Genomic DNA, 15,921 nt, shown 5'->3' with positions numbered 1-15,921 from the left:
GTTCTCTCCCTTCATTTACAATGTTAGTTATATGTAAGTAATTGGTACGGGTGTTTAATACTTCAGAATGATTGGTATGCTTTTGGAAGAGAATTACTTATATATTCCTTTGACCATTTAAACATGTAACAGTAAATATATAAATTATTTTAAACCATAGATGGTTTTTTAAATTTCTCTTGTCAGCGAGCATGCTTTTTCTGCGTTATATCATCGAATTGTTTTTAGCTTTACTACAGTGTTAATGAGTAGCATAGTGGAGAAAGCATGGATTTTGGAGCCAGACAGCCTGAGTCAGGTAAGAGCTCAAACCTATAAACTTGGCCAAGATACTTAACCATGTCAGAGCCTCAGTTTACTCAGTAACATAGGGAAAATAATTCCTACTTACTAAAGTTGGGAGTATTAAATTAGATAACCTGTAAAGCTCTCAGACACTTGAGTGCTGTATTGTGTAAAAACCAGCTGGAAAGGTGAGGATAATACTTACCTTAGACTATGGTCATGAAGTTTAATTTAGATAAGAAAACATGTAACGTGCTTATTTTAACAGCCACGCATGCATTAGCTGTCCACTGTGCTAAGCATTTTACATGAACAGTCTCATTTACAGATATTTAATCTTTATAAACAACCCAATGAAGTCATACTATTATTATCAAGGGAAAACCAAGGCTTAGAGAGTTATGACTTGTCTACTCAACCATCCTTTTAGTTCACAGATGAGGCTGAGGCAAAAAAAAGGTGAAATTCATGTGTCAGAGTTCAGTTTACTGATAGAGACAGCCCTAGAACCTAATTTTTAAAAGAGCTGTGAGGTACTTGGAGTGGTATAGTGGTTAAGAATTATGGCAGCTAACCAATAGGTCAGCAGTTCAAATCCACCAGCTGCTTCTTTGAAACCCTATGAGGCAGTTTCTACGCTATGAGTTAGAATCAACTCTATAGCAGCAAGTTTTTAAAAAAATTTTTTATGAGTACTCAGGAGCCCTGGTGGCACAGTGGTTAAGAGCTTGGCTGCTAACTGAAAAGTCAGCAGTTTGAATCCACCAGCCGCTCCTTGGGAACCTTTGGGGCAGATCTACTCTGTCGTGTAGAGTTGCTGTGAGTCAAAATCGACTCTACAGCAACAGGTTTGGTTTTGGTTTGAGGCGCTCAGACATCCACATAGTAAATGCAGACTATTCAAACCTAGTTTTCAGATTTATTTCTCCTTTCACATTAGCAGAATATATTCATTTCTCCTAAAGCTAAGAAGAAACCGACTAGGGGAAAAAATCTAAGGAGTAATATGGAAATGCATATGGATAAAGGCAAGCAACAGAATGCACAGTGCGATCCTAATGGTCCTGCTGGCTGACACTTGTCAACATGAGAGTTTAGGCTTCAGCAGTGCGGGTTCTGCTGGGTCACAAGAACACTGGCATACAGGTGATTTACAGTAGGGCCTCTGGCCAGGCCTCTCTGGGGCTCGGTAGAAATTGGCTTGTCTCTCGGGCTGTCTCGAGCGTTTCTTTACTCCTGGAGCAAGGTTTATGGCTGACTGCCTGGGATCGCCAGGGTTCTCTTTGCAAATCCCCGCTGAATTCCTGACCCTGCCCTCTTTAAATCCTCATTATTGTTACTCATGGCAAGCTATCATTCTCTCTTATGGACTCCTAATCCTCTTTAAAAAGATATATTTATACCCCAACAGCTCAACGGTATTTATAGGGGCAGGTCATGGGCAACTGACCCACATGAAAAGCCAATCAAATTCTGGATTCCTTAGCCAGAGGTTGAATCAAGTTGGATTTCATTCATACAGTTTATTCACTTGAGCACACGGTACTGTCCTTTAATCACTCCCCAAAGTTGCTTAAATATCAATAAATATTAAGAAACAGACAGGGAGAACACCACCATCACACCAAGCCAACTGCGTTATTGCTGTTAGAAAGCCACAGTTGCTGATGGGCATGTTTTCTTCAGGAGTGTTGAGATTGGAGAATGTTGAAAATTGTTGTGCTAGATGATCTCCAAGGCCTCTTCCAGTTCCAAAATCCCAGTATCTTATAACTTCACCAAATACCTGCTAACCCAGACACCCAAATGCATCAAGATGAGTTGCCTTGTAAAATTAAGGAGTAATCCCTTGCATTAACCCAGCACTGCAGGCCAAGCACTTTGGTCAGTCACTCCCCAAGTATTTGAGTTCTTCCTATGTACCAAGCACTGTTCTAAACCAGTTGCCATTGAATTGACTCTAACTCATGTGACCTCATCTGTGTCCAAGTAGGACTGTGCTCCGTAGGGTTTTCACTGGCTGCTTTTTTGGAAGTAGATCACCAAACCTTTCTTCTAAGGTGCCTCTGAGTGGACTCGAGACTCCAATCCTTTGGTTGGCAGCTGAGCATGTTAACTGTTGGCACCACCCAGGGACTGCAGTTACTTATTACTATCTTAACACCTACAACTTCCGCATTGCCATTGCATAGATTGCAGCTCATAACAACCTATAGGACGGAGAAGAGGTGCCTCATAGGGTTTCCAAGGCTGTAATCCTTACAGAAGCAGACTGCTGCCACATCTTTCTCATGCAGAGCAGCTGGTGGGTTCAAACCGCCAACCTTTTCTTTCACAACTGAGCACTTAACCACTGCACCACCAGGGCTCCTTATCGAACACTTAGTGGCTTAAAATAATGACATGTACTTTTTACACAAACCGGCAATTTGGGCCTCACCAGGATAGTGTCTGCTCCATTTGATACCAGCTGGGCTGGCTCAAAGGCTGGGGCTGGATTCATCTGAAGGCTCACTCATGTGGCTGCCACCCGAGATCTTAACCCATACATGTGGCTTCCTTACCACATGGTGGCTGGGTTCCAAAGGCAAGCAGAAAAAGCCAGGTGGAAACCGTTATCGACTTTTTAAAAACTGAGGGGAAATTCACATAACATAAAATTAATGATTTCACAGTGTTGTACAACCATCACCTCTATCTAGTTCCAAAACATTTTGATCACCCCAAAAAGGAAACCCCCTTACCCATTAAGCAGTCATTCCCCATTCTCCCACCCCTAGCCTTTGGCAACTACCAATCTACTTCTGTCTTTGTGGATTTACTTATTCTGGGTATCTCATATTAAAAAATCAGAAAAAAATTCATATAATCCAGCCTGGATTATATTTGTCTTTTTACCAATGAGTAATAAAATATAATTTTTAATATTTTTTTATGGTGGAAAGGGCCCATGAAGACAAAAATGCATAGGGCCCCCGAAAGTCATAATGTAGACCTGGATGTGGGGTCAAGGAAGGATTTTTGTTTTGTTTTAATAAGAATGATAATTCCTGATACAAACTACAACATGGATGAACCTTGAAAACATTATGCTGAATGAAATAAATCAGTCACAAAGGGACAAATACTGTATGAAATACCTAGAGTAGGCAAACGTATAGAGACCAAAGTACATTAGTGGTTACCAAGGGCAGAAGGGAGGGGGGAAAAGGAGTCATTACTTAGGGGACACTGATTTCTGTCAAGGATGCTGGAAAAGCTTGGAAACAGTGATGGTTGTATAGCCTGATGAACATAATGTCACTGATCTGTACACATAAAAACGTTGAAATGGCAGATGTTTGTTATATATATTTTTAACACAATAAAAGAAAAGAGTGATATTAAAGCATGTCTGAATGCTGATGGGAATGATGTGGTAGAAAGGGAGAGATTGAGAATGCAGAAGAGAAAGAGAATTGTGGAAATAAAATCCTTGAGTAGGCAAAGAGAGATGGCTCTAGGGAGCAGTGGAGGAGCTGACAGGTGGAAGAGTGGAAAAGGGACCGTGCTGTCACCAAAACAGGAAGAGGGGCAAAGTATATGGACACTGATACGCTGGTAAATATTGTGGTGGGAAGATTGAGGTAGTTGTGTGAAGCACCTGTTTCTCTATGAAGCATGTGACAAGGTCATCAGCTGAAGGTGGGAGTGAGTGGAAGGTTTGAGGAGAGGAAACATTGTGGAGTAGTCATCTCAGAAAAGGAAAGGGAACTTAGCAGAAAAGAGCATGCAGTAGGATTGCCTGGCATCATTTGAAGTATGTGCCGCTAGCATGATTTTCTGATTTTCTCCAGCAATGTTCAGCCTCTTGGGTGCAGGTGAGGTGGTAGTGCCTAGTTAGTGGATAACTTTAACCGGGGTCAGGTTGTGTCAAGTGACTAGTTGGAGGGAAAGAAGGGCACAAAAGTCAAGGTTATGACAAGGAAATGGCAAACGTGCTAGGCTATGGAGTAAGGAGAAGGAGGCAGTGAGGATATGAGGGAGGTGATGGATGGTAAAAGAAATGTAAATCAACAGATTGGAAGCCTAGTTAAGGCTGGTGAGTTACTGGGGTGAAGGTGTTTCAATAAGTGAGCTGGAAGGAGAGGGGATGATGATGAAGGAATGCAGTGCTTGAATGTTTCTGAGGTGGGGCAGAAATTGATGATGGCAAAGTCTAGGGTAGTGATTCTCAATCTTTAGTGTACGTTGGAACCATCTGGCCCCACCATCACCACTTGCCATTGATTCGATTCCAACTCATAGCGACCCCATGTGTGTCAGAGCAGAACTGTGCTCCATAGGTTTTCAACGAGTGATTTTTTGGAATTAGATGGCCAAGATACCTCTGGGTGGGCTCAAACCTCAACCTTTCAGTTAGCAGCCAAGGGACTCTGGAATCATGGGGGAAGGGGGGGTGGCGCCTGAGAATTTGCATTTCTAATTAGTTCACACATGCTGCAGCTGCTGGTCCAGGGACCACATGTGGGTGGGAGGCCACTGTGGGGGGAAGAAAAGTTCTTGGGAGCTAAGGAGATCAAGGACCTTTGTGTGGGATGGATCATCTATCCACTTGGATTGTGAAGTCACTAAAATGATGTCTTGAGCCAAGTGGTGAAGTCACTTGGGATTGATGACCACACGGGAGGGTAAATGTGAGTGTGTGCATGTGTCAGGGGGTGTTGAGTCTGACATGGCTTCTAAGGGGGGCTGCCATGTCTGAGGGAGAAAAATGAACAGACCATTGGAGACAATGAGGAGCATAGAGGACATTAACCCTTCTCTCCAGACCCTGGGGTATGTGGGAGAGAAATCCACCAGTACTTGAAAGGACAACAGAGGAAGGAGGCTTCCATTTCAGGAAGAGCAAGAATGTTAAAGGAACCTTGAGAAATGTGTGGGAGGCAAGGAGCAGCGAGAGACGGGGCCAGGCCTGGAGATGTACAAAACAACTCAGGGATGAATGTCCAGTCAGGACGGGCAGTGTCACCTCCGAGGCTAACTGCAGATACACTGGGACGATTGCCTGTAACATCTTCTGGAAAAGTCAGTGCTCCAGATCTTCTGATTTCTTGGAGGCATCATTTTTGTATTAAAACAAACACGAATGTGTTATTTGATTTGAAAAAAATTGCATGGATCTTTCATAAAGAAGTAAGAGTCTTCAAAGATATTTTAGGCTATGCTTCCAGATCTTTGTCACTGTTAGTACTTTGGAGGAAAAGTAGGAAGAGCCTTGGCTGTAGGTATGAATCTTGGGGGAAGGGTATCGGAGGGAAGCGTTTGTACTTTAAGCTGGAAAATGAAAAAGCTCTAAGACTCAAAGGAGAGATCTCTATCTAGTGGAGCTTCAGGTACTATGGCGGGGCTGAGATAACTTGAGGACAGAGCAGCTCACCTAGAGTCCTTCATATCATAGATTCTGCTCTCCCTAGACCACGCAGGAGCGGGGAGCCCCTGGTCAGCAGCAGATTCTATTTTATGGGTTTGGAGTTGGTCTTGCTTCTTTTCCAGACTTTGGAATCTCCTGTGTCTCCAAGAAGTTCTTCTCCGGACTTTTGTGGTGCCCAACTAATGGGACAGGGAGAGAGTGTAAGATGCGAGGGTCCCAGCCTCTTTCCAACTTTTCTTCACTCCATCCTTCTGCCGCCCATCTCTCAGCTTCTTCCCATTCTCCCTCCTCAGAATCTACTGGTCCTGCTTAGTTGCTTGGTTGGTAAGGCCAAGGGGAGGGGTGAGGCCGGGGGCACTTAGCCAGCAGGAGGTTAGACTTTCAAAGAGAATCCTCTTAATGATCTTAGAACAGCTTAGCTGCCCCCCAACCCCCAACAGCCTTTTCCCTGCCTATCATGCCCAGGAGATGATGAAGAGGCTGGTTAAGCAAAGGAAAGGAAAGAAAAGGGCCATAGCCTAAGGAATCAGTCTGCAGAGGTTCAGAGGAGACACCCTCATTTCCTGACGTTCCTTGGGCGAGGATGGGGCAGCAGTTCAGCTGGGAGGAGGTGGAGGCATCCGGTGAGATGGACATGGCCGAGCTCCAGGAGTGGTACAAGAAGTTCGTAGTGGAGTGTCCCAGCGGCACACTCTTCATGCATGAGTTTAAGCGCTTCTTCAAGGTCACAGACAATGAGGAAGCCACCCAGTATGTAGAGGGCATGTTCCGGGCCTTCGACAAGAATGGGGTAAGGTACTCTGGAGGGGAGAACCAGTGACCAGTCCACCTGACCCACTTCTTACCCTTGAGCAAAGGAGCATCTTCAGTGGGAGCTCCCAACTCCCATTCCACCTGCTCCTCCCCTGCTCTCCTTTTCTTTCTATCTCCCTCTCACCTTTTCTGTCTTACTCTTTCCCCAACTCTTCTCTGTCTCTCCATCATCCTGTCCCTTCCTGTCTTTCCTTACCCTTTCTAAGTCTCACCTGTCCTCCTGAGAGCTGGAGGTAGGCAGGGCAGAAGGACAGACAGTCCACGTCCTCTCTTTGTGTATTTTTGGCAAGGTCTCTGCAGCCCGTGGACCTGGTTTTTCACACCCACCGGAGCCCCTGTAAGAAACCCTGGTGGCACAGTGATTAAAGCGCTTAGCTGCTGACCGAAAGGTCTGTGGTTCCAACCCACCAGCTGCTCCACAGAAGAAAGATGTGGTAGTCTGCTTCCATAAAGATTTACAGCCTTGGAAACCCTACGAGGGCAGTTCTACTCAGTCCTATAAAGGCGCTATGAGCTGGAATCAACCTGATGACAGTGGGTGTGGTTTGGAGCCCCTTTCACTCTAAACATGCAGAGCTAAGAGCTGTCCTAAATGAGATGAGCTATCTTGGGATAGACTGTGATCTCCCCTTGTCAGGTTCTTTGAATTGAGACTGATCAGGTCTTCCCCATCAAGATGCTGGAGGAGGCACTGCACTGACAGGGAGATAGAAGGGACTATTGCAGATGTCCCTTTCAACTCCTCTAGTCATGGAAGATTCCATGAAACCATTCAAACCACAGGATTTCTTAAAGCCCTCCAATGGCATCAGCAGCTAGGAGGGTAATAAATTTTGAAAACCCATACCTGGAAATTGAACTTAAAAATCGACATTCCTTGATTTTTCAAGGCCATCCAGTTTGGTGCCCCTTCAACATTTTAAACCAGTAGGTATACCTCAGATACCTATTTCACTTCAAAATTTTTTGAGGGGGTGGGTTGAACCTAGACAACTAACCTGGAGAAAGTCTTAGTACTCCACTTCTTGGTGAGTGGAGGACTTCATTGGCTGGCCTTTCAAGGCTGAGTCATGGGGAACGCCTCCGCAGGTCTGACCCCGTCTCTGAAAGCTGTCACCACACATTTCCTCAGTATCCCTTCCCCAGGGTGGGAAGGGAGGAATCAGCATCTTCAATGCCACAGAAACCCTCTCGGAAGGGCACAGAGCTAGCTTCCGTCTTTCCAAAGCTCCTCCTCCCCTCCATGACTGTCCTGTGAAGGAGGGGGATAGTTTTTGTTATTCGAAATTAAGTAATGACAAACTGGGGCAAAAGAAAGTGAATTGATTTACCCACAATCATCTCCTCAAGGTACTGACTCCTAGTCAAGTGTCCCTGCCTGGAAGGTAATTTTGTGTGTGTGTGTTTGTCTGTGGGTCTGTGTGTGTCTTCCCATAGACCTGATCTATTTATTTATTTTTCTTATGATAAAACCAAAAAACTTGTTGCCGTCGAGTCAGTTCTGACTCATAGAGACCATATAGGATGGAGTAGAACTACTCCATAGGGTTTCCAAGGAGTGCCTGGTGGATTCGCCCTGCCAACCTTTTTTGGTTAGCAGCTGTAGCTCCTAACCAGTACGCCACCAGGGTTTCTTTTTCTTCTTCTTTTTTTGTTGTGCTTTAAGTGAAAGTTTATAGATCAAGTCAGTCTCTCATACAAAAACTTATACACACTTTGCTATGTACTCCTAGCTGCTCTCCCCCTAAATGAGATAGCGCACTCATCCTCTCCACACTGTATTCCCGTGACCATTCAGCCAGCTTGTGTCCCCCACTGCCTTCTCATCTCGCCTCCAGACAGGAGCTGCCCACATAGTCCCATGTGTCTACTTGAGCCAAGAAGCTCAGTCCTCATCAGTATCATTTTCTGTCTTATAGTCCAGTCCAATCCCTGTCTGAAGTGTTGGCTTCAAGAATGATTCCAGTCTTGGGCTAACAGAAGGTCTGGGGAACATGACTTCGGGGTCCCTCTAGTCTCAGTCTGGTATTTTTAGGAGAATTTGAGGCCTGCAACAGGGTTTCTTATGATAGTCAATATTAAAAAAAAAAATTTTTTTTAAAGATAGAAAAACAGACACAACTTGACATTTTTTAACATTACACACCAATTATTTTGCAGAATGTCCCACAATTTGAACTTTTCTAATATTTCCTCATGATAGATTCAGTTTATACACTTCTTGCAGAAATACCACAGAAGCGATAGTTATGTCCTTCTAAGTGCATGATATCAGGGGTCGTATGATGTCAGTTTGCCCCGTTACTGGTGAGACTAATCATTTGGTTAAGGTGGTGTCTGCCAGGTTTCTTCAGTGTAAAGTTACTGTTTTTCCCTTTGAAACTAAGCAGCGTCTTATAGGGAGATACTTCCAGACCAAGTAAATATCCTGTTGTTCATCAAATTTTCATCTCCTGGTTTTGGCCTCCAGTGATGATTTTCTAGCTCCGTCCTCCCTTCTTTATTAGTTGGCATTCTATTGTAAGGAAGAGCTTTCCTAGAAGCTGTTTCTAAGTCCCTCTGTCAGGAACTCAGTCTCCTTTCTTTTCCCACTTAGTGTCTCTCCAATCCCACATCCTGATCCATTCCCCACTTTGGCGCTATCTTTGTATCAGGGAGTCCCATTTCTAGGCACTGAGTCTGAGATTTCTAGAGTAACTAAAAGCAAAAGAGTTCATAGATTTAGCTCATATTTCAAAATATGTAGTGATAGAAACAGGAGTTTGGTGGAGGCAAAGGAGTAGGAACACCTTGTTCTTACTACTCCTTCCATTGAACTCTCTTCCCTAGCAGTTGTCCTGTGATAAACTGAAATGGAAGAAAAGGAGGATGAAGAGCAAATGGCATTTGGGATTCTTATATAACATGCATTGCGGGGAGGGTCAGAGCTGGTGTACAGATGAAGTGAATTCAGGGAGAAATGGGGCAGGTAATCTCATAGAACAGATCATACCCATCACATCTGCTCTTACTCTTGAGTAAACAGAGGCATTTCCGTCACTCTTAGGCCTCTCTGGGTAATTGAAGCTGACAAGAGCCCGTGCACATCATATGAGATTAGCCCCAGCTGGAAACTCCCAGAAATGGCCCTGGGGTTTGAAGGAACCTCACGGGTGAGATCACTTGTCAGGAAGGGGCCAAGGAGTCATTGTAGAAACACTAAGGTGTTGAGAGAGGATATGGTGAGAACAGAAGGTTCTAGACAAAAAATGAGAGAGAATCTAGGAATTTGTCCGTGCTTTTTTTTTTTTTAATTGTTTATTTCTACCCTTGGTGCTAGACACCAGGCTAGCCTTTTAGACAGAAGTAGACCTTGAGTGAGAAGGGAAGTTCTTAAAACTTGAACTAGAGACAATCTGTAGCCTGAAAGGTCCTGCCCCTTGCTGACTGGGTGGCCTTGGACAGCTTATTCAACCTGTGAGTCTCAGATTCCTCACCTGTAAAATGGGGGTAACAGACCTGAGGGATGTGATGTATGTAAAAGAGATGGCCCCTACCAGCCATTTTTGTGTATAGTTTATACTCACTTATCACTAAAAAAAGAAACACAAGATCAGTTCATAGTAAGCTTAATAAATAATAACTATACATGAAAATAACTCTTGAAAGAACAACCACCGCTAAGAATCTACCCTATAGGAATTACCAGAGATATAAGAAAAATATACATGCAGAAAGATGTCCACTGTGTAAAGTAAAATATTAAAACCATGTTCAATAAGACGGAATGTCCATGTTGGCACAGGACAGGAACCATCCCCGAAGACAACTCATCAGACATGAAAGGGACTGGTCAGCGGGTGGGAGAGAGATGCTGATGAAGAGTGAGCTAATTATATCAGGTGGTCACTTGAGAGTGTGTTGGCAACTCTTGTCTGGAGGGGGGATGGGAGGATAGAGAGAGAGGGAAGCTGGCAAAATTGTCACGAAAGGAGAGACTGAAAGGGCTGACTCAATAGGGGGAGAGCAAGTGGGAGTACAGAGTAAGATGTATGTAAACTTATATGTGACAGACTGATTGGATTTGTAAACGTTCACGTGAAGCTTAATAAAAGTTAATTAAAAAAAAAAAAAAGAGGGAATGTCCGGTACTCCCCCCAAAAAAGTTATGGTTTTAAATAATTTCTAAGGACATGAGAAAATATTAAATAAAAATCCAGTAAGTAAAACCACAGAAACCATCTGACCTCAATTACGTAAATATATGCGTGGAGGGAAACCCCAGGAGGAATTATATAAAAGATGTTGAATAAAACACGTTAGGTGTTGGGGTTAGGCTAGTTTTATTTCCTTCTTGATTTTCCTTTTTAATTTTGATAAAATCTTTTTATTTTCTTCTTTGATTTTCTCTTTCTTTTTTATTATTTCCCCCGTTTTCTCCTGTTGCTTAAACTTTGCTCACCCAGGTGCCCTTGATCTGTTATTGGGTCTCCTGAGAGTCCTGACCCAGTGGGACAGAGGTGCTCTGGGTGAGCCATGTTATTTCTGATTACAAAATGACTTCTGGGGGGTGATGATGACTCAGATTTTTAATTTGGAAGTCTGACACATCAACCCTGTATGAGGAGGGTCATCCTGGAACCCTGGCCCAACTACCCATTGTGGCATCTGCCACCCCTAGCACCAGCTTTCCACCACAAACTCACTTGAAATAGAAAAGCAAGAAAATTCTCCCCTCCATTTCTCATTTGCTGTTTTGGGGGTAATTTTTGCTGTCACATTTCTGTGAGAGAAGAATTCAGAACTACAGGAAAGTAATAGCTGACACCTTAGAAGAGGACTTTGCCCCTTTTCCTTTGCCTGCCCAATTATCCCATGAGCTCTGTCTTCCCCTTCTCCTCCTGGATGGGGATAAGAGTGCCGGCCTGTCCTTCCGTGTAATGTCCACCCTATAGGCTGAGGGTGGGGGGCAGGAGCCACTGCCTGTCTTTCCTCAGACTCAGGATATAGAAACCTCCAACTTGAATGAGAGGGCAAAGGAAATTTTAAATGTGAGCACAGCTTTCTCATCTCCTTTCAAACTACCTTAGTACCAAATTCAGATTGAGTCCATCATTTATTCATTGATTCATAAATATTCACGGGACCTCAGCTCTGGGCATATGTGGAACTGAGGGAGGCATAGAGGGGAGACAGAAGCAAGAGCCCCTCCCTATTCCCCAGGAGCTTATAATGAGACACATTAGGATACAGTTATATGTGACAATACTGAAACAGGTAGTATAGGTACTAGGCACTGTGAATGGTACAATGGGGACAGAGAGCGAGCACTGTGGCCAAGTAGTCAGAGAAGGAAGGCTTCCTCAAGGAGGAGACCCTTTAGCTGAACCTTGAAGGGTAAGTATGATTGGGTAATCGTATTGTATTGTTGTTGGGTGCTGTCGAGTCAATTCCAACTCATAGCAACCTCACCTGACAGAGTACAACTGCCCATGGAGTTTTCTTGGCTGTAATCTTTTTGGCAAAGGAGCCCTAGTGGCGCAGTAGCTAAAGAGCTCACCTGCTAACCAGAAGGCTGGCGTTTTGAACCCATCAGCCGCTCCATGGGAGAAAGATGTGGCAATCTGCTTCCCTAAAGATTACAGCCTTGGAAACCCCATGGGGCAGTTCTACTCTGTCCTATAGAGTCTGTGTGAGTTGGAAGCAACTCCATGGCAGTGAGCTTTTTTTTGTTTAATCTTTATGGAAGTAGATCCCCAGGTCTTTCTCCCATAAAGCCTCTGGGTGGGTTCAAATCGCCGCCAACCTGTTAGCAGCTGAGCACTTAATCATTTGCACCACGAGAGCTTTCTTGGGTAAGCATAGGGATTGGGAAAGGATTCCAGGGGTGGAGAGCAGCATGAGCAAAGATGCAGAGGCCATATCAATTGCAAGGAAGAGGAAAAGCCCTGAGTTTGAGGGATGGATGGTCTTGAATAGGACTGACACCCACCCTTTGCAGAGGTCAGAGGGGCCTTAGCAGCTCCCACTCCCAATGTAGGACAACACCATCGACTTCCTGGAGTATGTGGCAGCCCTAAACCTCGTGCTGAGAGGCACTCTGGAGCACAAGCTGAAGTGGACCTTTAAGATCTATGATAAGGACCGCGATGGCTGCATTGACCGCCTGGAGCTACTGGACATCGTGGAGGTCAGTGTCTCTGCCCATGGGGCCCAGACACCTGAACACTTGAGCTCTGAGGGGTACCTGGAGGTGGCCAGCTGATGTGGAGCTCCTGGGGCAGGGGTAGAGGAAGAGGGATTAAATCATTCAGTGTGTTTTCTGATCACAGTGGAATTAAACTAGAAATCAATTACAAAAAGATAACTAGAAAATCCCCATCTATTTGGAAGTTAGGCAGTACATTTCTAAATACCCCATGAATCAAAGAAATAATTACACACACACACCAGAAAAGGATTTACACTGAATTTTATTTTAATTGAAAACATGGCATACCAAAACTTACAGAGTGCAGCTAAAGCTGGGTTTACAGGGAAATTTATAGCCTTAAAACATATATATTAGAAAATAAGAAAGACTACAAATCAATGATCTAGGAAGCCCTATCAAGATATTAGAAAAAAGAAGAGTAATTAAAGAAATAGGAAACAAACGTACAAGAGAAAAAACAAGTCAACAAAACGTCAAGTTGGTTCTTTAAAAAGGCTAAGAAAACTGATAGACCACTAGCAAAAATGACCACAGGAAGAAAAGCACCTGCTCTATCCCAGACTCTGACACTTACCTGTGTTAACCTGTTTAACCCCCACAGCTACATTATGGTGTGGGAATTGTTAGCCCCATTTTATAAATAAGGAAACAGTCTCATAGAGGTTCTGTAGTTTGCCCAGGTTCATATAGCTAGGAAGTGCTGGAGCAGGACTTAACCCCTGAAACTCCCAAACAGCTTTAATGAGTACCTGCTTTGTGTCAGGCACAGTGCTAGGCCGTGAGGCCAGGCATCAGGAAGCCACAGCCTCTGTCCTCAGAGAGCGTCCAGTCTAGGAACAAAGGCTAGTCTTCATATTTGTCTTTCTCTTCTTAGTGAACATAGTGCTTTCCCATATGTTATCTCATCTGGAGAGGAAACAGGGCAAAGAAGAAACCTCTCCTTTCCCCTCTAGTCCAAACACTTGTATCTCCCATCATTCTATTTTACACATATGCAAGCGCGTGCGCACACACACACACATAAATATGCTGAATTTTCTTCTCTGACTCTCTAAAATGGAGTGCAGACCATTGGAGTCTTTCCAGTTCTAAAATATTTAATTGCAGTGGCTTAATCATCCCTGATTAGAGCTCTTGGGTTTCGGGCATTGACGCTCACATGTCAGGCCAGGAACCTCTCAGGTGGAATGAGGCCCCTGGGATTCTGAGAGAACACCCTTAGGACAAGTCAGTTTTTATTTGGACCTGGATCATGTGGTCCCAAGATGAGCACCCTGGGAGGACAGTGCTGGGGAGGGGGTGCTTAGGGACGTGGGTCACAGGGCTTGCAGGGTCTCCCGTCAATGCAGCTGGCTTTTCTCCGGCAGGCTATCTACAAGATGAAGAAAGCCTGCCAGGTGGAGATGGAGGCGGAGCAGCAAGGCCAGCTGCTCACACCCGAGGAGGTGGTGGACAGGATCTTCCTCCTGGTAGACGAGAACGGAGATGGTAACAGGGGCGAAGACGGTGGTGGGGAGGGCTGCCCACTCTGTAGCACCCCTTCTTTCTGGCTATGTGACCTTGGGCAAGGCTCTCCACCTCCCAATGATTAGTACTCTCATCTGTGAGATGAGGGTGGAGAGGACTGTAAGAAATAACAAGGGACATCATGTTTGTAACGTGATTAAAACTCCTATCGGACTTGATGATGGAGGCCAGGTGAGTCTAATAGGAGCTTTGGAATCAGGTAGGTCAGGATGATACATTTAACCTCTTGGCTGGTCTCAATTTTCTCATCTGGAAAGTGGGGATAATGATAGTGGTTGAGAAGAATAAATGAGATAATGAACTTAAGTGCCAGGCATAGGATATATGAAGTATCTAGTTGATATCCAGTTGATTCTGACTCATGTCGACCCCATGTATTTTAGAATAGAACTATGCTCCATAGAATTTTCATGGCTGTAACCTTTTGGAAAAAGATTGCCAGGCCTTTCTTCCAAGTCTCCTCTGGGTGGGTTCAAACTGCCAACCTTTTGGCTAGTAGCCAAGTGCTTAACCATTTGTGCCATCCAAGGACTTGGGCCCTTCTCTCTGTAGCTCAATTCCCAGCTCCAAGGCTGTGCAAGGAGAAAGCTGGCTTAGAACACATCCCAGAAGAGACCTCAAGAACTTGTCAGCTCCACCCAGTATTTCAGGGGTATCATGGGGAAAAAAGTAAAGCCTCAACTTATTTGCAAAGAGAGCCCCTTTTAAGTTCTAGGAGACTCTTGGAGAATTGACAAGCCTACCTGCTTAGCACCCGAAACCACAGGCTAGTTTGTGTAAGAGGTGTAGGTACACCTGAAGGAGAAAATGTTTCTACTCCTACCCCTCCTCCCTTTCTTCCCCTCTCCCCAAATGATTATCACTCCTGCCCTTTGCTCAGGCCAGCTGTCTCTGACTGAATTCCTGGAAGGGGCCCGCCGTGACAAGTGGGTGATGAAGATGCTGCACATGGATGTGAGTCCCGGCAGCTGGGTCTCTCAGCAGAGGCGGAGAAGCGCCATGTTCTGAGGGATCAGGCCCTGGGAGCCCCGAAGGAGCCCACAGCCTCCTTCCAGGATTCCAAGCTCACCCAGGTTTGCAAGTAGTGGGAGGGTCCCTGTCTTAGCCCCTTCATGTCCACTCTTATCCTGGCTTGGACTTCACTCTGTGTAGGGCAGTGAGTTGGGAGCTGGAGACTGCTGAGCCTGAAGTGGCCAACAGGGCACCATCCATTTCAGGGGACATTATTGGGTGGTGGAGGGAACTGGGCTACCCTTGCCCTTCAGCTGCTCCTGGGAAGACAACGACTTGGCAGGGTTGTGGGGCCCCCACAAATTTCTAGGTGGCTCCCAAGCTAGAAAGATAGGCCAGCTGATGGGTGGGGCTTCCATAGACTAAATTGGCAATGAGAACCACCACACCCACAGGGTACAAAGTAAAGACTGGTAGAAGGCAGGGGCTGGAGGGGTTGAGTCTGAAGAAGATGTAAGAGTGGGGGAAATAAAAATTACATTCCCCCCAGGATCCGGAGGGGTGTTCTTGGGGAGGACCCTTGCTTCCTCCTCCTCAAGGCCTCCTCCCCAGAATGTCAACAAGGTAAACTTGCAGCAAGTGAGGTAGCTGTGGTCTTCCAGCCCCCCGGAGAGGTGAGATCTGCTTAAAGGGGCTGTTTCAGCTCTGCCTGGTGCTGTCAACTCTCAAGCACCACCCT

General features: G+C 45.0%; 1 protein-coding gene across 1 annotated transcript; it reads left to right on the top strand.

Moving 5' to 3' along the window:
- The first annotated feature begins 6,281 nt into the window (after nucleotides 1-6,281).
- GUCA1B (guanylate cyclase activator 1B) lies at nucleotides 6,282-15,239 on the top strand. The gene is made up of 4 exons (XM_049875298.1): nucleotides 6,282-6,488; nucleotides 12,531-12,680; nucleotides 14,072-14,192; nucleotides 15,112-15,239. The coding sequence occupies exons 1-4, from the start codon at nucleotides 6,282-6,284 to the stop codon at nucleotides 15,237-15,239; spliced, it is 606 nt and encodes a 201-aa protein (XP_049731255.1).
- Nucleotides 15,240-15,921: the final 682 nt, after the last annotated feature.

The sequence above is a fragment of the Elephas maximus genome, chromosome 1, assembly GCF_024166365.1.
Source record: "Elephas maximus indicus isolate mEleMax1 chromosome 1, mEleMax1 primary haplotype, whole genome shotgun sequence".
NCBI lineage: Eukaryota > Metazoa > Chordata > Mammalia > Proboscidea > Elephantidae > Elephas > Elephas maximus.
This window is presented reverse-complemented; position numbering and strand designations above follow the sequence as displayed.